The sequence below is a fragment of the Triticum dicoccoides genome, chromosome 5B (assembly GCF_002162155.2).
Source record: "Triticum dicoccoides isolate Atlit2015 ecotype Zavitan chromosome 5B, WEW_v2.0, whole genome shotgun sequence".
Lineage (NCBI taxonomy): Eukaryota > Viridiplantae > Streptophyta > Magnoliopsida > Poales > Poaceae > Triticum > Triticum dicoccoides.
Window position 1 is genome coordinate 410,235,125 of NC_041389.1, and position 23,438 is coordinate 410,258,562.

Consider the following 23,438-nt stretch of genomic DNA (forward strand, 5'->3'; position numbering starts at 1 on the left):
GCCAGGGAGGGGGCTTGCCCCCCAAGCAAAGGGGGTGCGCCCCCCTTAGGGTTCCCCCCCCAACCCTAGGCGCATGGGCCCAAGGGAGGGCGCCCAGCCCTCCAGGGGCTGGTGCCCTGCCCCACGCGGCCCATGTGGCCCACCAAGAGGGGTGGCCCCTCCCGGTGGACCCCCGGAACCCTTCCGGTGGCCCCGGTACAATACCGATATGCCCCCGAAACTTTCCGGTGTCCGCATGACAACTTCCCATATATAAATCTTTACCTCCGGACCCTTCCGGAACTCGCCGTGACGTCCGGGATCTCATCCGGGACTCCGAACAACATTCAGTAATCACATACAAGTCTTCCTAATAACCCTAGCGTCACTGAACCTTAAGTGTGCAGACCCTACGGGTTCGGGAGACACGCAGACATGACCGAGACGGCTCTCCGGTCAATAACCAACAGCGGGATCTGGATACCCATGTTGGCTCCCACATGCTCCTCGATGATGTCATCGGATGAACCACGATGTCGAGGATTCAAGCAACCCCGTATACCATTCTCTTTGTCAATCGGTACGTTACATGCCCGAGACTCGATCGTCGGTATCCCAATACCTTGTTCAGTCTCGTTACCGGCAAGTCACTTTACTCGTACCATAATGCATGATCGCGTGACCAAACACTTGGTCACTTTGAGCTCATTATGATGATGCATTACCGAGTGGGCCCAGAGATACCTCTCCGTCATACGGAGTGACAAATCCCAGTCTCGATCCGTGTCAACACAACACACTTTCGGAGATACCTGTAGTGCACCTTTATAGTCACCCAGTTACGTTGTGACGTTTGGTACACCCAAAGCACTCCTACGGTATCCGGGAGTTACACGATCTCATGGTCTAAGTAAGAGATACTTGACATTGGAAAAGCTCTAGCAAAACGAACTACACGATCTTGTGCTATGCTTAGGATTGGGTCTTGTCCATCACGTCATTCTCCTAATGACGTGATCCTGTTGTCAATGACATCTAATGTCCATAGTCAGGAAACCATGACTATCTGTTGACCAACGAGCTAGTCAACTAGAGGCTTACTAGGGACGTATTGTGGTCTATGTATTCACACGTGTATTACGATTTCCGGATAATACAATTATAGCATGAATAAAAGACAATTATCATGAATAAGGAAATATAATAATAATCCATTTATTATTGCCTCTAGGGCATATTTCCAACACCTCCGTCGCTGCTACTCCGCCGAGCGAGAAACTGCATCATTGTCGCTACCATGTGGAGGTTGTCGACGTCCACCACGGGACAACGAGGTGTTTGACGGCCGACGGGCACACGGGCAAGCTGGTTCCACTTGGGCGCTTCAAAGGCATGGGTGACCGCCGGCGATGTGTCCATGGCGTCGCTGGACACGGTCGCTTCCCTGGAGTAGTCGGAGACGGTGCACGAGATTGGCCACCTGCTTGGCTCGGTCACTTCTCGGTGATAGTAAAAAAATGTATGAAAGAAGGAAAAAAAATATTAGCTACATACGGTGTATATATAATTCCGACTATTTGCGTCTCTTTACTACTTCATCATAGGAGCTAATCCAATGGGAGGCTACACCAGATGATCTAATCTCGCAATGACTCAGACCATGTTCGGCAAAATAAATCATCACTACTAGAGATGTGTCATCATGTATTTTCCTATTTGTTCACATGCATCATCCTCCTATCTTTTTTCCCTACATCCATAGTTTTTCATGCGATCATCTGGCATCCTAAAATAACAACGCTTATTACAAAGAAGAAACATAATCCATATAACCGCACTGTATGGAGGGGCGTGGCGTGCCGCCGCGCGGGGGTAAGCTAGTATATACTATTGAGACTTCACTCTTTGTTAAACCCATACTCTACCATGCGCTCTCACCTAGTTGCAATGGCATCAAGATTATGATATTGCCACCAAGTATTATGGAGTATGTATAAATCTACCAGGAACATATTTAACTTTAGAATGATTAAATTATCTAGTATGGTAAAGATAGAAAAATACATAAGGTCCAACTTTTGGTAAATAGTATTAGCTAACACACAAATATTTGTTGATAGCTTGCATGCACAAATTTTTTAGATAATGGGCAATATTTTCTTCGTTTGGAAATATAAGGCCTACAAGTTTTGTCTGAAGTCGAAGCTCTCCAAATTTGGCCAAGTTTATACGAAATCAACATCTACAATAACAAACCAACATCAAAAAAACTATAATGAAATATGTTTTATAGTGTATTTATTGATATTGTATATATAGAAGTAATTTTTTCTGTATAAATTTGGACAACCTTCGGAAACTTTGACTTAGACAAACCTTATAGGACATACACCCTCTGTATCAAAATATAAGACGTTTTTTGATACTATAATATGGAGGGAGTATATTTTAAAACATATGGAGCATATTTCTGCATCAAGCTAAAACAAATTATGTTTGAGTTCTACAACAACTATTTATCAATGCTTATCATCAGCTCCTAAGGGACTAAGGGCGCACATGCTTTGGTGTTTACACACATGAAATACTTGGTTGATTCGGCATTTCAGTGACGAGATATAATTAGTTAAAAAAATTGTTATGAACTAGATGATACCCCGTACGTTGTTGCGTGAATGTTTTGCAATAAATTTGGTTGTATGAAACATAGATATTTGAGGTAATATGAGAACTATAACTGAAAATACATGTGACTTATTGTGTTTGATTAATGTATAGTTGTAAAATATTTGTTAAATATAAATGACATAATAGAATGAAAATTCTCGTGCATGTTTACATGTTGAGGTGGATCTTTTTTTCATGTATGTTACACGATGTGGTGGTATGCTTGTAACTATTTAAATATACTCCCTCTATACACTAACGTAAGACTTTTTATAGTTCGAATTGAACTGTACAAGCATATTAGTGTGCAGAGGTAGTAAAAGAAAATGACGAGACCGCACCAGAAACACTTAGTGTTACTATCTTATTTTATGTTCACTTAATCAACGGTATATATATTTATCTCACAATTAAGCTCACATGCAGAGAGAAGCTTTTTTGCGGGGACCCATGTATAGAGAGTTGGAGATTAGTTTGGCAACACAGTTTTTGCAAAACCACAGTATTTCAAAACCTCAGTATTTTAATGTGTGGGCAATAAATACTTTAGTTTCTTAAAATTGTAGTTTTTCTCAGTTTTGGTAAGACTGTGGGGGCGTTTGGCAAATGGCAGTTTTGCGTTTGGCAAATAGCAGTTTTATTAAGTTTCTCTGATTTTGACTGATTGTTCTGTTGTTGCATGGATAATCTTGACCATACCTAAAGCCGAACCTAATTCAGCTGCACTCACGGGCGGATTAACTCGTGCTAACGGCCGCCGTATGCATACTGGGCATGAGCACGTTCTCTAGTACTCCTACATGCTAGTATACATTGTGAGTTATCTCTTGTGATCCATCAAAGACGAAGCATTGTGACAGGCACAGAAGGTGCAGCCCGCGTGTCTAAAAGCAGTGGTAAAAAGTGGCCATGACATAAAGATCGAGGGCTCTCATAGGAAAACGGAACGTGGAAGCGTCATACGGCTGCTCGCCGACCTGTTGAATACCTAGAAGAGATCAGGAGCAACGCACCCCTGTACGTGTTTCCGGCCGGCGCTAAGTCATCCGTGTGTGTACTCTGGCCAGATAGATCTATCATCTAACAAGTATTGGTCATAAGAAGATGGACTCAGAGAGACCAATTAGCCAGCGTTTCTCAGTCTTAAAAAAAGAGGTCCCGACCTCTTTTTCAAATACTGCAAAAATACCACAGTTTTAGGGATACTATGGTTTCTTAAACTGCAATATTTTTTCTATCCAAACACCTCAAAGTATTCAATACTGAAGTTTTTTTTTTATCGGATTCATATCTAGGTTTTTTTCCCGAAACCTAGGGCTCTCTGGCGGCGCTAGGGTTTGGAGTGGAAACCGATCGGCGGCCGCGGATCTCATCGGCGGGCCGCCCCCGAGGACTCGGCCGGGAGTATGGCTACACCACCAACGGCGGAGGCGGTGCGAGGTGACTCTGGTTCGACCAACCCTCGCTCGGCGAGGGAGAAACTAGAGGAAGCCCTGGGGAAGCTGGATATATCCGAAGAGGAGGCGACTCCCCTCGTGATAGATGATCGACAAGACGGTGCTCCGGTGAAGTGGCTGCTAGCAGGGAAGGTTCTCTACCGAAACCTGTATCATATTCACACCATTGGCAACGCTTTGCGACCGGCGTGGGGAAACCCTAGAGGACTGCAATTCCAATCAACTGGGCCGAACACCTTTGTCGCTGAATTTGAGGCCCAGCGTGATCGAGATAGAGTATGGGCGGGATCGCCATGGCATATCAACAAGAACGCGGCCATCCTGGCTGAGTTCGACGAGTGCATGCGCCCTGACGAGGTTAAGTTTGATCGGCTACAAGTATGGGTTAGGGTTTTGAATCTACCCTACAATCTGCGAGATGATGCATGGTGCCTCCCAATAGCACGGACGATTGACAAGGAGGTGCAGATAAGAAAGTTCGACCACAATGGAGGCTATCTCCGAGCAAGGGTTTCTGTGGATGTCAATAAACCGCTCCAGAGATGGGTGCTAATAGATTCGGCAAGGAGGAAGAAGGTGGATCACTATGATATGCAATATGAGCAGATCCCATACTTCTGCTTCTCTTGTGGTAGGCTGGGCCATTCGGATCTGTACTGCTCTAATCCTGGTTCACGAGATGACAAGGGAGAGCTGCCATTTGGGCCATCATTGCGAGCTCCTGACGAGACCAGATATCCAGCAAGCAGCGGCAATTCCTCGAGGGGACAGAAGTCTGATCAGAGTAGCAAGCAAGAGACAAGAAACTCTAGAACAAAAACTAAGCAAGATGGGGGGGAAGAGGTGATTTCGCCCCTGAAGAACAAAGAAAACGTGCGGTATAAGAGGAAAGAGGGACCGACAGCAGTTTACAAACCCAGGCAATCGCTTCTGACGGCGGCGCATATCCCCGGAGAACTTGAGCCGAGCACGAGCACTGCAAGGGGAGAGGATGATGAGGATCTGGTTCGTGAACCAAAAAAGAAGAGGCCAACGCCTGAAAATTCGGCAGAGACCGTTCATCGGTCCTGCCCATCCCAATGATTTGCCTCTCATGGAACTGCCGGGGGCTTGGGAACCCCGAGGCGGTTCGAGAGCTTCGCAATGTTGTGAAGCTAGAAGGACCCACACTCCTCTTCGTCATGGAAACAAAAATCAAAGGGAAGAGAGTTGAGGACTTGCAAAGACATCTAGGCTTCGGCGGGTGCTTTGCGGTTGATAGTACTGGTCTAAGTGGTGGTATCGGTCTGTTTTGGTCGCATGATGTTATTGTGGACCTCAACAATTATAGTGCTAGTCACATTGATGTTTCTGTTAAATTTAAAGAGCAAAACTCCTTTCAATGGAGGTTTACTGGTTTCTATGGGGCGCTCCGAGCGGAAGATAGACACCATAGTTGGCGTTTCCTACGCGCTCTGTATAACATACCGCATGCGGCATGGATATGTTTGGGTGATTTTAATGAAACTCTCTTCTCTAATGAGCACTTTAGTCGGGCTGCTAGGCCAGAGAGACAGATGAGAGCATTTAGAGAAGTCATCGATGAGGTGGCTCTCCAAGACTTGGGGTGGTCAGGCACTCCATACACCTGGGACAATCGTCAAGCGGGTGATGCGAATGTTAAGGCAAGGCTAGACAGGGTCTTCGCCAACGAGGAATTCCGGCAACACTTTCAACACATCAGAATCAGGCATGTTTCTTCTGTCGAATCTGATCATTGCTTTGTTGTAGCGGAGATAAGGGAAAAGATCAATAACATGTCACGTGCAAAGAGACCGTTCCGATATGAAAATGTTTGGTCATCGCATGTGGACTATGATCGAGTTGTCACCAATGTGTGGCAGGAGGTAAATACGGGACCGGGCCTTCAAGGGATTGTGGATTCACTAAGTCACCTAAAGGAGACGCTTGAACCTTGGGGGACTCGCGAGTTTGGCTGTTTAACACGCCGTGTCAGACAGCTACAGAAGAGGCTTAACAACCTACGTTGTCGTTCAGTTGGCCGTGGGCCTACAGATGAGGAGAAAACAGTGGTTCGGCAGCTTCGAGAGGCTCTTCATCAGGAAGAGATCTGGTTACGACAGCGATCACGTGTTCCCTGGCTGAGAGAAGGAGACCATAATACGTCGTATTTCCAAGCTCAGGCTGCACAAAGAAAGCGAATCAACAGAATTCAGGGTTTATGTAGATCGGATGGCTCGGTTTGTGCAAACGAAGAGGAAGACAAGGCCGAGGTTCAGGCGTTCTATCATGACTTGTATGAGTCCCAAGGTTGGAGGGATTCTACAGAACTGCTCGATCATGTTCCTGCCAAGGTGACGGAGGACATGAATTTGGAGCTCACAAAACCCTATACTGCGGAGGAGGTCAGGACAGATTTGTTCCAAATGGCTCCCTCCAAAGCACCCAGGGTAGATGGGTTTACTGCGGGGTTTTATCAGCGTCACTGGAGCTTGCTTGGTGAGGCTGTAACCAAGGTAGTTTTGGATTTCTTAAACGGGGGCGAACTACCTGTGGGTCTGAACGACACATCGATTACGTTGATCCCCAAGGTATGACATCCTCAGTCTATAACACAATACAGGCCCATCTCTCTTTGTTCGGTTTTGTATAAAATTGCTTCAAAGTGTGTGACAAACCGATTGAGAGTATTCATGGGGGAAATCATCAGTGAAGAGCAGAGCGCGTTTGTTCTTGGGCGGCTCATAACGGACAATGTGTTGGTGGCATACGAAAGTGTGCATACATGCGAAGGCGGAAGAAAGGAAAAAACTATGCTTGTGTTATCAAACTTGATATGATGAAAGCATACGACCGTGTCGAGTGGCATTTTCTGGAGGCAATTCTCACTAAGTTGGGCTTCAATGTTAATTTTGTCAGGCTCGTTATGAAGTGCGTGTCCTCGGTGCGCTTCTCAGTCCGAGTTAATGGTGAGCTACTGCCATTTTTTTCACCCTCGTGTGGGCTGAGACAGGGTGACCTAGCCTCACCCTTCCTTTTTTTGCTATGCGCGGAGGGCTTCTCCTCTCTGTTGAAGTTCTATAATCATGGATATATTGACAGAGGGATCAGAGTAAGTTACAGATCGCCTTGGGTAACTCATTTGCTTTTCGCAGATGACAGTCTGATCTTCATTAGTGGAAACACCCAAAGTGCAGTAAGACTGAATGAAATCCTAAGGGTTTATGGTGATGCTTCGGGTCAGTGTGTCAATCGTGCAAAGAGCGCAGTTTACTTCAGCTCCAACACACCGGCCCAGCTTAAACAGCAGCTCAAAGCGGTCCTCAATATTGATGTTGAGGCTTTTAGTGAGCGGTACCTGGGGCTACCCACTGTGATCGGGCGCATCACAAGTGGAACTTTCGATCACATCGGGGAAACAGCTCGCGGGAAGATGCAGGGATGGTCTGAAAAACTGCTTGCGTGTGCAGGTAGGGAAACTTTGCTGAAATCACTTGTACAGGCCATTCCAACGTACTCTATGAGCACCTTTCTACTAACAAAAAAGGTGTGCAAGAGTTTGACGTCACCAATGGCTAAGTTTTTTTGGAGCAGCTCCATCGACAAAAATGCTTTACATTGGGTATCATGGAAGAATTTGGCTACACCAAAGTGCCAAGGAGGTATGGGGTTTCGTGACCCACAACAGTTTAACATTGCGCTACTAGGGAAGCATGGGTGGCGGTTCATGACGAACCCTGACTCTCTATGCGCAAGGGTAATGAAAGGCCGCTATTTTCCTGATACAGATTTTTTGCATGCCAACGTTCCCAAATCAGCATCTGCTACTTGGTGAGCTATCATTGCTGGCAGGAAAGCTTTGCAGGCGGGACTTGTTAAGAGAGTAGGAGATGGGAGCTCTATTGATGTCTGGATGGACAAGTGGATTCCGGGAACCATCTCCATGAAACCTTTATTCAGACCTCCTAGCACTAATATTCAGAGAGTCTCGGATCTCATTGACACCGGGAACTGGTCTTGGAAACAGGACCTTATAAGGACAACTTTTATCGCCCCAGATGCAGATGCTATTCTTAACATACCCATCAGGAGGGGAGGAGGACAAGATTTCTTTGCTTGGGCCTTTGAACGATCAGGCAACTACACTGTTAAGTCAGCGTACCGTGCTCTAATGACTCATAACGAGCGTCTAGCTCTAGAAGAAGGGGCGGCTACAGGTGCCTCAACGGATGATAAACAGATGTGGACAGCCTTATGGAAACTCAAAGTGATCCCAAAGGTTCGGGTGTTTTGGTGGAGGGTGTTGAGGGGGATTCTACCTGATGAATGTATCCTCAAGCACCGCCACATTTCAGTTCTTGACACTTGTAAAGTGTGCATGGCAAGAGAGGAGGATCTCATGCATGCGGTAATACAATGCTCCCATGCATGACGTTTCTGGAGCGAAGCTTGTGCTTGGTTTGATCTCAGACTCCCTCGACTACATCCAAGTTCGTGGGCTAGGGACATTCTATGTGGTGATCGGATCAGGGATGCGGATCGCCCAAAAATCATCACCATCATGTGGACGATCTGGCATTCTCGCAACCGGATCAAACATGATGAAGAAGGCAGAGACCCAGCAGCTGCGATGAGATCTACGCGGGAGGCCCTAGCGCTGCTGGAGCTACCCCGCAATGAAGCAGCCGTGCTGCCGGGGCATGGTTGGAAGCCGCCGAAACCAGGTACGATCAAGATTTCATGTGATGGAGCACTCAATGTGGCGGAAGGTCGAGGAGGGGCGGGTGGTATAGCCCGGTCCGTATCTTCACTCTTGGGTGCTTGGTGCAAACCGTTCGGCAACATCTCCGATCCTCTTATCATGGAAGCCCTATCAATGCGAGAAGGAACGCTTTTTGCAAAACTTCGAGGCCTATCGCATGTGATAATGGAGACTGACTGTCAGGAGTTAGTGCAACTCTGGCATACACGCCACAACTCACGTTCGGTTGTGGCTCCTATCCTAGATGAAATAGGAGAGCTTAGTTGTAATTTTTCTGTTTTTCAGATTCAACATGTATTAAGGTCAACAAACTTACCGGCACATCTATGTGCAAAACGTGCATGCACATTGAATGTGACCGAATGTTGGCTCGAGGAGACCCCTAGTTTTTTGGTAACTAGCCTTCTGGCCGATTGCCCGGGGAACTCATTTGTTGAATAAAGTTCTCTGATTTGCCCGCAAAAAAAAAATACTGAAGTTTTTTCAGAAACCATAGTATTTCTACAGAACTTCAAAAATACTTAAGCTCCCAAAGGCACCCTAAATTAAGACCAAGACACAGCCAACCTACCCACTAGTGTTTTTTTTTTGAAGGACTAGTTTTATTCAACGCACGTAATATTAAATCGAAAAACTAGAGGCATCCTTCCGTGCCAGCCAATGAGTGTGGCATATCTCATTGTGAAGCCAGCAGATGATTCGTGCTCAGCCACCGTAAACCTCTCACTACTTCGGCAATATGATAATACGTGTAATAATCGAAGGAGAAAAATTTGAGATTAATTTAAGTCAACTGCAAGGTCGACAATATGGACATCCAAAGATGAAAAGGACTAGCACTAGCAAGCTGGATGATAAGGCTCGCGTCCACCACTATAGCCACAACCATCATGCATCCAGCTATAACGATAAAACTGCAGGGCTAGCTTCTGGAATCCCCCATTGATCAACAAAAAAGGCTGTTCCATTATACCAAATCTCCGCAGGTCACGTCAGCTTCACACACGCAGTGCAGCAACCATATTCCCTCTCGCACCATGCATGCAGGATGCAGCGGCGCACTTGAGACGTGTCACCCCGACGCGCTACGAGGCCTCACATCTCCGTTCCCTTTGCACCGCCGGCCACACACTACGCGCCACTACCCGAGCAAATTAGCCACAGCCACAAGTTCTTCCCACCAAGGGAGCCGCAGGCCGAACCATATTTCTGAAAGCCCACTTCTGGACCCTATAAATAGCACGGCATTGTTCCTAGTGTTTGCATACCAAGGACAAGGAGTTGCAAAGCCTTAGGCAAGAAAGCAAGCCAGCAGCATATACATATTTGAATCACATAGAAGCAAGACCTAGTTCTTAGAGGTTCCGCAACAATGCGGCAAATGACAACCATTTCGGTTGGCATTGTTGTGCTCGCCACACTTGTTTTGGCATCCGAGGGTCGCATTGCCCGGAAGGACTTAGGTCTGGACCTTGATCTGGGCCTAGGGACCGGTACAGAGGTTGACATTGGCATAGGTGGTGCTATTGGTGGTGCCGGCTCCGGCTCTGCATCGGGGTCTGGTTCTGCGGCTGGATCAGGGTCGGGATCAGCCTCTGGTTCCGGGTCTGGCTCGGGGTCTGGTTCGGGCGCTGCATCATCGGCAGGTTCGGGTGCAGTTTCTGGTGGAGGATCCTATGCTGGGTCCGGTGCAGGCTCGGGCTCAGGTGGAGCCTCTGGCTCTGGTGCTGGTTCAGGCTCAGGTGGAGCCTCTGGCTCTGGTGCTGGTTCAGGCTCAGGTGGAGCCTCTGGCGGAGCTTCTGGCTCTGGCGCTGGTTCAGGTGCAGGCTCAGGCTCAGGTGGAGCCTCTGGCGCTGGTGCTGGTTCAGGCTCAGGTGGAGCCTCTGGTGGAGCATCTGGATCCGTTGCTGGTTCAGGCTCAGGTGGAGGCTCTGGCTCTGGTGCCGGTTCGGGATCTGGTTATGGTCAGGGGCAGGGTAAAGGAGAAGGCCAAGGCCAAGGATCTGGATATGGCCAGGGTTCCGGCTCGGGCCATGGACAAGGTTCGGGCTCTGGTTCGGGTTATGGTGAGGGACATGGTGAAGGTTATGGCCAAGGACGTGGTGCGGGATCAGGATACGGTGAGGGCCATGGCGAAGGTTATGGTCAAGGAAGTGGTGTCGGGCAAGGATCCGGATACGGTGAGGGCCATGGCGAAGGTTATGGACAAGGAAGTGGTGTCGGGCAAGGATCTGGATATGGCGAAGGTCATGGCCAAGGATCTGGTTCAGGCTCTGGCTATGGTGAAGGCTCTGGTAGTGGTTATGGAAATGGGGCTGGCTCGGGCTACGGTGAAGGTCACGGATATGGGTATGGATCTGGACATGGCAAATGATTTCAGACGCAGACTACTTAATAATGTATGATTGTCTCAAGCTTCATATTTACACTTGGACATCATCTATGTGTGTGTGCCTGCGATTCTAAGGAACCGAGTCTAACTAAATTGGTGGGGGGTCAAATGTGTAATCCTATCATCTAGGTTCAAGTCTTTGACTCAAACTTTAGAGTATATGTTCCACCCGTTGTATTAATAGTACATGTAGGTTCTCCTACATGTGCTTTAATATGCACTTATTTATAAATAAATTCCATGTTGAGTGAATAATTTTCCATGTTAAACATGAGTGCAACCAGGGGCATAGCTAGGCCCCGGGCTGCCCAGGCCATGGCCTGGGCGTGGAGAGATTCAACTTCATTGGTTGTAGCTACAGTGATTACTGTATGAACGAAGCTGGCCCGGGGCGTAGTCATATGCGGGCTACGACACTGAGTACAACGCCACATGCATGCATGAGGTATTTGTACGATGCACTGACGCGAACGATAACCTTAAGTATGATGCACTTATGTGAATAGTACTTAACTACATCACTTGTGCGAACAAGGGTCCTGCATGTCGCGTCACATGCGGCAACTACAAATCATCGGGGTTAAACAACCATAGACGGCGATTCTACACATGTTATTGTAATTTTGCTAGGTATGATGCAAACCGTAGGTGATGAAGATCACATCACAGTTGGTTCATTTTGAACTTGTATTAAAAGAACATATGTGAGTGTCACCAATAGTCTTATATGGACCGTGATGCTATAAGGACATAAAAATGTAATACCATGCTTTTTGTGACAACCAAATTGGTTGAGATACTTATGGTAAATGTCGATTAACAGACAAGTATATGACACATAGGATAAATCCTACAAGAGTGTGGTATGTCAGAGTTGTTGCAAACCTGACGTACTATATCAAACTTATCTGCCTAAGGCCTAAGGTTTGGCAAGTGTGGCTACGAACCAAAGGATTTTTTTTCTTCAGGGGTTCTGTATCATAGGATACTCATGACTACTTGGTCGAATATATTTTATTGAAATATATAGAATATCTGCTTGTAGGAAAAAAAAATCTTTAGAAGCCCTTTAGATCAAAGGCATGTGATGACCACAAAGGCTGCTATGGACTGTTTTCCTACATAGCAATTTTTAGTTGTTTCTCGCCATAGGTTGACCTATAACTTTCCTTTGTGACATTTGTGCACCTTTTCTCTATTCAAATTTATGCCAAAATTGTGTGGAGCATCCAAAGAACATGTTTTACAGGTACTTGTGTTTTGTTTTCATATAGGAGGTGATGATATTTGAATCTTTCGTTTATTTTATTTTATAACCTACACCCCCAAATGTCACTCATAAAAGTTCTTGGAGGATTTATGAAATCAAATGAGTATAGAGGCCACTGGTTCATATAATTGGAGTTCTCAATCTCTCATGAAATGTATTCATGTACACTAATTTTCACGAAATGTTTTCACGTACCCTAAAAGGGTCCAGTCGATCATGTAAATGAGGTCAGAACTCCATTTTGTTCTCCCTCCATTAAGTACAATGGTGTTCTCTCTATATATCTCCGTCACTCACTCTCTCCCTTACATACTGTACTCATAGAATATAATTTTATATTGTATTTATTTGGTAATGTAGATGCTGATATTTTTTGTATAAATTTGTTCAAACTCTACAAAGTTTTTTTTTCTTTGAGGGGGAGACTTAACAAAAAAAAAAACTAACGTGATAAGCATTTTGAATGGAAGGGAGTATTTACTCTCAAATTTCTGTGTATTTTCCGTGCACCATCCAAATGCATTAACTTCTACTCCCTCTGTTCCCAAATATAAGTCTTTTTAGAGATTCCAACAAGTGACTACATACGGAGCAAAATTGAGCGAATCTACATTTTAAAATATGTCTACATACATCCGTATGTTGTAGTCCATTTGAAATGTCTAAAAGACTTACATTTAGGAACGGAGGGAGTATATAATTTCTACTTATATGTCTTTTTTTTTTTGAGGGACTACTTATATGTCTTCAATATGTGGTGGTACCGAGGATTATGCAAATTCAGGGGCTTACCCCTTAAAAAAAATTAGGGGCTTACTGCCCGCCCCTTCCTTCGCACGCAACACCAGCACGTCTGCGCCGGCGGTTGCATTCCCCGCCTTGCACTTGCAGTTGCACTCCCCGCCGCATTCTTCTTCCCTCCACGGTCATCTCCAGCAACCGATAAACCGCAGGCATCCCACGTCCAAAGCGGAAGGAAATCCATGGCCAACCGCGCCGCGCTCTTCCCACGCCCGATCCTAGCCTTCTCCGTCCTCCTGTGCCTGGCGCCGCTGCGCCCCACGGCTGCGCAGGAGCAATGGCCGCGATTCCCCATCGCGCCGCGACCGGCGTTCATGTTCGGCTGGCTGGACGGCAGGGGGTCGTTCCGGGCCGGCGACACCGCGACCGTCATGATCACGTCCTTCGACATCCCCGACGCCAACGTCTCCGAGGTGCGGCGCAAGGCGGCCTTCAAGGTCACCCTGCACGGCGGCAAGGCCGGCAACAGCAGCGTCCTCACCGACGTCGCCGTCCACCTCGAGGGCGACCTGCCGTCCTGGAACATCACCCTCGTCCCGCTGCGCGCCGGGAACTTCATCGCGCTCTTCGAGGAGGAGCGGTTCTTCCTCGGCGTGGACACGCTCAACTTCGCCGTCGCCGCCCGGGACGTGAACCCGTCCGCCTCCCTGGCCTCCTGGACGCACCTGGGGGGCGGCCGCGTCGCCGCCGGGTCCAAGGCGCTCGTGTCGGTCTTCCCCAGGGACGCCTTCGGCAACGGCCTCCCGCGGGGAGCCGACATGCCCTTCGGCAACTGGTACTTCGCCGTGTCGTGGTCCTACGTCAACGGGGCGCCCGTCGAGTTCTCGGGTCTCGAGTACAACGGCTGGACGGAGGACGGGTGCATGAGCATCGAGTTCGTGCCGACTCTTGCCGGGGACTTCCTGGTGCACGTTCATGCCGACAACACCAAACTGCGTGGCTCGCCATTGCCGCTCACAGTAAAGCCAGGTCGGTCCTCCCTCCTAACAAACAACGCCTCAAAATCAAATGCAGAACTGGCTGGAAACCTAAGTAGTAATAAACCTATTCAATGTGGTCAACTTCTTGCAGGACTCATCGACGTTGCGAAAAGCACGGCCGAGTGGAAGCATGGGACAAACGCCGTGCAGATATTCTCCAAGCTGGAGATCTTCATAAACCAGAGGGATTCGTTTGGAAACCTCGTTCCTGGGATCCACCCATTTGATGCTGCCGTGGTTGAGAGCGCCTCAAGGCTGTCGGTCCCGGTAGGGGGTCTCCGGATCGAAGCTGTCGCTGAGGGAATTCAGCGGCTCTCCTTCGACGTCGTGGAGCCCGGGGAGTTTGTGCTCACAATCTTTGAAACTCACCTGAAGCAGAGGCTTTCTGATACGGTGTACGTGTATCATGTCTTTGTAGGTATGTTTGCTTATTTATTTTTCTTCTGAGAATACTATCTTGTATAGTTTCATAACTAATGCTGGTATATAAATGGAAATTGTTAGGGTATTGCGATGGATCGAAAAGCATTGTTAACGGTTCTGGTTTGGTGCAATCTGTTGCTGGCTCACCATCATCATTCATGGTTTACCTGCTGGATCAGTATCAAAGCCCTTCTCCGATTGATACCGATATGATGCGAGTGCAGATTCTAAGCAGAAATGGCACGTCTGGTGTAAACCCAGTTATAACACCTGTAAGAGAACCAAATGGTAAATGCTAGTATAAAACCATCTTTCCTGATTCCAATTCAAATTTATTATACATTAATGATGAATCCATCTACAGAGACGATATCCACAGATGGACAAACACGTAATTTCAATGTTTCGTATACTCCTGAAATTGCTGGCGAGTATGAAATTTGGGTGCTGTGCGGGAACATAGCGCTGAATGATGGAAAACCCTATAACATGACAGTCTCACCAGGTTGTATATTTCTCCTATGGGTCATCATTTTTAAGATAGTGGAAGAATAACCCCAGGCTCTGAATTTGGAGATGCACACATCCATCCTATGTGTCATCCTAGTAGCTCACTTCTACATTCACTCCATATGATGATAATGCAGTAACTGTTCTTTACAACTTTTTGTTTCGTGTAAGTCTGTTTCCTTTTTTGTCCATGGCCATGCAAATAATTTTGCATAAGAACAACGTCTCCTTTATGAAAAGCACAACGTAGTAGCTTCATCTACGTTATTTCAGTCAGAAAATAACTTTGCAATTTCAGCAGTATTACCTGAAGCAACTCACATTGGACGAACTCGAGGGCTGTTTCTGTCTTTTCTGGTGCTGATTGACCTCTGACTTTCAAGAACATTTCCATTTTGCAGGTGCAGTTGACACATCTTTATCAAGAGCTCCAGTGTTTGATCCAAAAGCCAAAAGATCAGTCAGAAACAATGTAACTGTTCGACTTGTTGACTCATTCATGAACCCAGTAGTATCTCTGGAGCCAAAACTGAGGCTTCAGCTAACATCTGCAAATGTAACGGCCCCGATGAACGCGTCAAGCTTCACCGCGGGGGAATTTGTCAACAACAAAGATGGATCATATACTGCTCATTATGTCGCAAGGTATCTTGGTTTATATGGCATGTGTATTCAGTTTGACAGCAGGCAGCTGGCTCCTTGTCCATTCCAAGTCCTTATTCTTCCCGGTAAAGTTTCCATTGCGCGGATGATATTCATGAAAAACATAAAAATGTTGAAGAGCGTTGACTGACTGAAAATGCCTCCCTGCAGACGAGTACTTCTCTGAAGTTCGAGAAGATCACATTTCAGTTTGGGAGGATGAATCTGTTTCCTTTGATATTTTGTCAAATGACTACATTGCAGTAGGACTAGCTGACGTAGTTAATTTATCTTCAGTAAGTTTATTAAACCACTTTTTTATTATTTAATTACGTAATGGTGTTCTTTTTACAGTTTATTTTTTGCAAACAGTTCTACTACACATTTAAACAAGGAAACTTGTCACAGACACAAGTATAGTGACACTGCCCAGATTTTGAAATGCCATTGTTCAATCTTACAACAAGAGTGACATTTTCAGCGAAAGTGCCTTTCTGCTCCCGAGCTCATTTGAGCTTGGTGAACAGTAAAATCGAAAATAAATCAAAAAAATCCAAAAAAATCCAAAGAAAAATTGGGAGAAACATTGAAAAAGTTCTAACTGGTTGCAAAAATTCATCATGAAATCACATTCCTATAAGGCGTGGCAAAAAAACAAATTCAATGCTCCAAAATGCTTTTGAAAGTAGCATTTTCAGAGTACCAATTTTTTTTTTGCCACGCCTTCTAGAAATGTGATTTCATGACGAATTTTTGCAAGCACTTAAAACTTTTGCCAATGTTTCTCCCAAAAAAAAATTGGATTTTTTGATTTCTTTTTTATTTTACTGTTCACCCGAGCTCATTTGAGCTCGGGTGCAGAAACTCTGCGTCCCATTTTCAGTTGTTTCATTGTGCCATTACTCTCTTGCTTGACAACTCTAATCGCATAGTAAATTTGCTCCGTCTTATTTTAGCCACTCCATGGAGGGGTCGTACAGTACAATCCGGGCTATCGGTACACACCTTTTGAACGGTTTTTTGGGAATGACTCCTTTTCATACACAGTATCTGATAAGCATGGCAACGTTGTCAGTGGTACAGTGTTCATATATGTTCTGTGCAGACCACCTCAGTTCATCTCTTTGCCCAAACAACTGCATGTTACAGAAGATATAATTGGCCCAAAGTTTGGGTAAGCTTCATTGCTTCAACTAGATGCTTTCTATTTTTTGTACTTTTTCTTAGCTTTTTGAACTGATCACGCATTTCCATGTTTCGGCAGTGGGTTTCCGGGGATTGAAATGACATATTCAGACACATCAGAGAACATATCGGTTATAGTGAGAGCACAGCACGGCAATGTTCTTCTTGCTCCAGTGCCAATGAAACTTCAACATCTATTTGATGATACGCTTTCAATCAGCAGGGTAGGCAGGTCTAGCCAAGCCTTGAAAATACAAGGGATGGTGGAGGAAATAAATGGAGCGCTAAAATATCTTCAGTATATCGGGTACTAGCCAAGGATCTGAATCTTCCTAGTATTATAGCAGGCCTGGCGTTACAAGAATCTCAAATCCTGCCATCATTTGCAGAAATGAAGACTTCTATGGAGATGATGTTATAATGCTATATGCGAGGAACAGGAATGGTAGGCATCGTGATGAGTTACACGTCTCCGTGGAGCCGGTCAATGATCCTCCGGTTATATTGGCTCCGAAATCAATTTTCTTGGGTGGAAAAGAATCAAGAGATGGATATCAAATCTTTGACAAGCAGAGAGATCCATTTGAGTTCTCAATCGTCGAACCAGATCTTCGTTGGTACCCAGGTGCTTTGGTTTACTCTTTTGGTATGAAACCATGGATTTAAAAATGGATTTTATCCTGCTTAATTATTTTGAGATGTAAAATGATGTTCCCTAGCCTAACATATTTACATTGTTCTTAGGAGACATTAAAAGTAACTAAGAAATAATCTCATGTTGCAGGGAACAGGTCTCACCTTCTGCTAGTGCTCTCCTTCGAAGTCTTTGAAGGAACCTTGATGATGACATTGCCAGCCAGTCTCGTAGGCAGGGCGGAGCTGAAGACTGGTGGCAGTAACCAGTGGCAGTCGCTTCAGACCTATGTGGCCATTGCACATCACTTGGTCTTGAGAGGAACTGGCATCAGGCTGCGCTTGGATGTCGCTGACTGCAACAGCGCAATGCACCAGCTGTTTTACCAAGTAAACACTCTGTCTTCTTGGACTATTTTGGCGATTCGTTCTTCAGCCCATGATTTAAATTCTCCTGATTTAAATTCTCTTGGTTATCTAAGTGACCGATTGTCCGAGAGCTGTAAATGGAGGTATTGAAACTAGAAAAATATGAGATTTTCTCTTGCAGGGTGGTCCAAGCCATGCCACAAGCTTATCCATCACCGTAAACGACCTGGGGAACTATGGGTGCTACCCAGATTGTTCAGAGATGATGTCAAGGCCATTGCAAGCGGAGAAGACTGTCCAGCTGAGCAAAAGGAAAGCAATGAACTCAACAAGAGCCATCTGTGAGTTTCTTTGTGCTTGGTTTGGTGCTGTGGCTTGTGTGGCACACCATTCCTATCCTTGTATTTTTATACTGTGAATACTTTCAGTGACCGGATCGGCAATCGCAATCGAGATCCTGGCAATGCTGTGCCTTGGCGGGGTTCTCCTGTATTTCCTCGTGAAATGCATGTGTGCCCTGAGGATTGAACGAACAAGAGGCCTCCCTGGCAATGAAGTTCGCACATCAGACCGAACCATGTCCCATCAACTTGTGAGTACATTTCTCTAATCCTCTTCGAAACATTCACCGCGCTAGTAGCATCTGTGCAATCATCACTCTGAGCTTCGTCGCCTATAAAGTCTCTGAGAAAATTTCTGTCACTGTTCTTCTGCAACGTGAAAAAGATGAGTTCGTCGCCCTCGGATGATGCTGGATATAGCTCTGCGCCTGCAGCGGTGCTCTCCTTGGGTGGAAACAGATCGGGTTTTAGGCAGCGGTAAGCAATGTTGATTTGCTCTGTACTCAGGATTTTGCCATGCACATTTTAGGAACGGATAAGAATCTTAGACTCCAGCTGTAGCAGTTCAGAGTGGATGAAAACAGGGATCTAATTGACACAGTTTGGGACTTCAGGTCTTGTAGGTCATGCAAGCAGCAGGAACTGGAACTGCAGCAGTTATCTGGGATCAGAAACGATGGAAACCAAGATGCTCAGCCTGTGGTAGACAAGGACAAGTAGAACCCTTGCATGGAATCCAAATTTTCTTCTGTGAACTCCAAACATAATAAGTCTACCTTCAGACGCATATAGTGTAGTAGGCTCATGAAACTGGCAATAACCTGCAGACGCATATGATCAATCAAAGAGAAAGGTGGTTTAGTATAAATTGCCATCATCACATGTTTTCTATTTTTGTCTGTCGTGACATTTCATTCTTACAAGTTCACAATAATCTGGTAAGCACAGCCTTGCATTGGAGAGCAGATTGGTCAATTGGTCAACATTGAGATAGTATCTGTTACTTGCTGTTGGCAAAGATCACTGGATGGCAGTATAGGTGAATATTTTACATATCATGAAAAACAACAGCAGATTTAATAAAATGAATATGCCAACATTTTTATTGACAACCATTACAGATGGTTGTTACGTTGCCTGGATGTATTTAGAAGACACGTATAGTTGAAACAAGCTGGAGCAGCCACTGAGAGTAAAGCTCGTCATACAGCGATATTATACAAAAGAATCGCCTACTCACTTGGAGACTGATTCTTACGTCAATCAAGAATAGGCGCATCTTGATTTGCTCCCTGGCCTATTCAGTTGGATCCAAACTGTGTTGGTTTCTTCATAACCTAGCCGTATGCAGTGACAGTATGGACTCCCATGGCCACAAACAAAAACCACTGTGTAGTGCACTACCATGGCTATCCACAAGAAATGGACAGTGAACTATGAGGTGCTGAACAAACTCGCTGGCACCTAGAACAGGAAATGTTCAAGAAATCATTCTAAGATCAGCAGCATCTCAATTCATCAGTATATCAAAACAAATGAAATGTAACTGCCCAAATGAAGCTAGTTATCTAAACATATATCAAAATAAACTGAACAGGTGAATACCACATAAGTGAGCGAATTTGAGCTACCTTTGCATTATGTGGCATGATCTTTATGTCGTGAGGTGGATGAAGCCATGATTCAGGGGCATATGACAAGAAGTTCTCGAGCTTGCTGGTGTAGATATCTGCATATTGATGAATGTGATAGGCAAATGATGATTCCTTTCCTGTGTCTGTAAGGAATGTTGCACCAAAAGAACTATTAAACAGATCTCGCATGCCAGATCGACATTGACGCCTTTCTGCATTCAACTCATCAAGCAATGTTCTGTAAACTTGGCCTTTCTCGGTGCTAACCACAGTTGCATGAACCTTTCCAAGTAGATCATGTATTATACCTAATTTTGCCTGCAGTGTAGGATAAATTTCAGGTAATTTGACAAAGCACCAATATGAATTGGATAGAATAACATGGACTACGAAATTGTATATTTAATACTAGAACAAATTAGCATACTAATGAATAAAAATAGTACTGCCATCTTTCTGATGGACCAATTTGTGGGGTGACACTGCAACTGTGCCAAATGAAACTTCAGGCAGCTATTATAACTTCCAGAAATAGCTACAGCCTAAGAAAGCCACCTAAACATTTACCTTATTAAAAACCTCCTAAACATAATTCCATAAGTTGATACAGTCAACCCTATTAGTTTTACTGATAGATATTTATTAGTTGTCTTCATAGTTCTGATGCCAGATTCAAAATACTTGGTGTAAATTTGGAAGGGAACAGCACACTAGAATGTGTAGGATCATACTAGAATGTAGGATCATACTAGGATCTAATTGGTAACTGCTAATCTATATGAAATAGACACTTGCATATACCTACTATTTTGCAGACCAGATAACAAAGTTATTGAGATATGATATTTACCATCTTATCTAGATACTATGTGTAAAGAGATGATAATTAGGATCTGTATTACTTCAGATTTTTTTATCCAAATGGCTTAAAGTTTTCCTTTATTTAATCCAGCCAGGAATCGTACTGACTATTCGCCCTTCAAAATATATTTTTCTTGAGGAATTGGCAGCTGCGCTGCCCATATATTAAGCAGGAGAAAAACAAACGGAACCAGTTCAGTACAGAGCTTGACAAAGATTGCAACAGGTCATGGGTGAACAAGTACCGCATGCCTGGAGAATGGAAAAGAGCAAACTATTATACAGCTGTGATGTATCTTTGTTTTTGGGGCAATTACCGCATTGGGAAGGGCCAGGTGGTGTAGGAAAGGCTGAAGAGGAGAGATCTTAGGAGAAAGATGACACTATGGACTGGCTGACTAGGTAGGGATCTTCATGCCTAATGCCAACGATTACAATAGCCCTTGATAGACAGAGGGCTCTCCTAATTATAGACAGGTCAGTCTATTAATAAATATCCTAAAATATGAAGCTAGTGAGATAAGATACCAGCTAATAGGAAAAGTTGATGAACAAGTTGCTGTTGCCGCTAGCTCGAGCAGCTCAGGCTGCTTTCCATGGTGCATAACCCCTAATGGGCTAGACTAACATGCACGTGACAGTAGCAATGCTGTTGAAAGAGAAACTCAGTTACATATTCTACAGGCATATTATATACAGACCTGTTGGAACCGGTAGCTGTCACCATTCTGGATTCCTATTTCATCCTGAAGTCAAGCCGTAAAACCTTAATATGTTAGATTGCTGGAAAAAAGATAGTGCTGCTTATACGTCACGGACTACTGGCATATGCAATCTTGCACCTACCTCAAGTTCACGAATAACGGCAGCTGTTCGCCAACCAGCTTTGGAAGGCCCTCTCAAGTCGCTGAAAAGATGATCACCAAAGTATATCACCTAACACATGTTCAAAAAAAGACCTGAGATGATATACTCAGTGTCATATGTGGAGACCGTCCACAAGTCAGTATTGAGTAAACATGTGTTAGTGTGAATGGGATCAGTTTATCAATGGTGGCCTCTGCAATAACTTCACAATATGATAAGGTTATGGCATTACCTAATTAGATTAAGCATGAAACATAGTAAAAAGACTAAAAATGTAACAGATGAACCTAAATCGTGTGACAGCTTCCACTATGCAGTACGCAAATCACCATTTAAATGTGCAAATGTATGAAAAATATTGTGTTGATTTAACATGAAAAAAATGTCACTCTAGACAGAAAAGTTTAAGCTGGGTGAACATATATAGAGGAAACTGATACTTCTTCAGATTCGAAACACCAACCTCTGGGCCTCTCCACTTTGTAATCTGCAGAAAGGATTTTAAACATCCATGGTAATAGACTTCATTTGGCAGAAACTTGTCAACTGCAGTAAATGCTAAGGTGTCCTTTTCAGTGTCATACACCCTATAGATAGCCAGGAAACTTAATTAGGAATTCAGAACAGGAGTGGAATGATTGTGCAGAACATGTAACAACTTGCATCAATATGCAGCCTACTAAGATCTACTCACTCTGTTCCTAAATACAAGTCTTTTTAGAGATTCTACTATGAGATTCTACTATGGACTACATACGGAGTAAAATGAGTGAATCTACACTCTAAAATATGTCTATATACATCTGTATGTAGTTCACATTGAAATCTCTAAAAAGACTTATATTTAGAAACGGAGGGAGAAGTACTTTGCTAAGGATAAAATGAATATTTTTCTTTAGTAGTGTAGAAATGTTCCACAGGACCTGAATGGGTGGTCTGAATTATAGAAACTTGGTTTATTTGCCTGCGCAATCACAACGTCAAAAAGCTCCCTCCAGGAATTCCCATCAAAATGCTGGTCCTGCTCAACCAACCAATGGACAGGTAAAGTTGATAATATGCGAATGGAGAAGAATGGCCAGAGAAACAAATCACATGTGATACCCTTCATATTTGGAACAACCGTCTCATGAGGAAAATTACGAGAATGGCAGAACAAAATATACTACAACTACGATGTAGTAGTAAATCAAGCTATTAAAGAAATATGGAAACAAATGAAGAATTTGCATGCAGAAAATTGGCTTGACAGTTTCACAATCACAACTATGCTTCAATGGGTCAAGGCAGCATAAAAATCTCTTCTACTGAACAGAAATATTGGATATCAAATTCTCAACTTCAACTAGAATTATTTTTCCTTTAATGGTAAACTATGCATGGAGAAAGCACAAAAAAACATATTTAAATATAGAAAGGACCTCTAGTAAATAACTCATCCCTCCATCCACAAAGTAGAAAGGTGAGTTGGTAAGAAGAAACAGCTTTTTCCCCTTCTCTCGTAGGGTCTTTAAGAAACGAAACACCTGGCTCTGCAAGTCACAAGACAAAATGAGGCAATGGTTTTAAAGTTGCATGATAAAAAAAACATGAACACATAAAAGAATGTCATAAGACGAGAAACAGTATCAGGTTAAAGCGTTAGTGAACAAGACTTTAGCTAAA

The 23,438-nt window shown here is 44.6% G+C and overlaps 3 protein-coding genes across 6 annotated transcripts in view; 2 read left to right on the plus strand and 1 right to left on the minus strand.

Moving 5' to 3' along the window:
• Positions 1-10,139: 10,139 nt before the first annotated feature.
• Positions 10,140-11,512, plus strand: LOC119309602 (fibroin heavy chain-like). Of its 2 annotated transcripts, XM_037585575.1 has the most exons (2): positions 10,140-11,111; positions 11,154-11,512. In XM_037585575.1, the coding sequence occupies exons 1-2, from the start codon at positions 10,238-10,240 to the stop codon at positions 11,237-11,239; spliced, it is 960 nt and encodes a 319-aa protein (XP_037441472.1). In that variant the 5' UTR covers positions 10,140-10,237; the 3' UTR covers positions 11,240-11,512. The 2 variants fall into 2 exon arrangements, with proteins under 2 accessions (XP_037441472.1, XP_037441471.1); XM_037585574.1 differs by having other exon boundaries at positions 10,140-11,512.
• A 1,839-nt stretch (positions 11,513-13,351) lies between these two features.
• Positions 13,352-19,302, plus strand: LOC119309603 (protein GAMETE EXPRESSED 2-like). Of its 3 annotated transcripts, none has more exons than XM_037585576.1 (14): positions 13,355-14,297; positions 14,400-14,726; positions 14,813-15,019; positions 15,096-15,236; positions 15,643-15,969; positions 16,055-16,179; positions 16,840-17,057; positions 17,148-17,375; positions 17,458-17,714; positions 17,853-18,091; positions 18,252-18,411; positions 18,499-18,662; positions 18,797-18,888; positions 19,026-19,302. In XM_037585576.1, the coding sequence occupies exons 1-14, from the start codon at positions 13,511-13,513 to the stop codon at positions 19,129-19,131; spliced, it is 3,378 nt and encodes a 1,125-aa protein (XP_037441473.1). In that variant the 5' UTR covers positions 13,355-13,510; the 3' UTR covers positions 19,132-19,302. The 3 variants fall into 3 exon arrangements, with proteins under 3 accessions (XP_037441475.1, XP_037441473.1, XP_037441474.1); XM_037585577.1 differs by having other exon boundaries at positions 13,357-14,297; positions 17,458-17,693; XM_037585578.1 differs by lacking the exon at positions 15,096-15,236 and having other exon boundaries at positions 13,352-14,297.
• A 184-nt stretch (positions 19,303-19,486) lies between these two features.
• Positions 19,487-23,438, minus strand: part of LOC119309605 (5'-nucleotidase domain-containing protein DDB_G0275467-like) — a 6,214-nt gene continuing 2,262 nt past the window's right edge. The window contains exons 7-13 of the mRNA XM_037585579.1: positions 23,195-23,305; positions 22,697-22,794; positions 22,237-22,360; positions 21,753-21,842; positions 21,608-21,652; positions 20,043-20,363; positions 19,487-19,875 (exon numbers count right to left, since the gene is read on the minus strand). Coding sequence (XP_037441476.1) covers positions 19,846-19,875; positions 20,043-20,363; positions 21,608-21,652; positions 21,753-21,842; positions 22,237-22,360; positions 22,697-22,794; positions 23,195-23,305 — 819 coding nt within the window. The 3' untranslated portion in view covers positions 19,487-19,845. The remainder of the gene's footprint in view (positions 19,876-20,042; positions 20,364-21,607; positions 21,653-21,752; positions 21,843-22,236; positions 22,361-22,696; positions 22,795-23,194; positions 23,306-23,438) is intronic.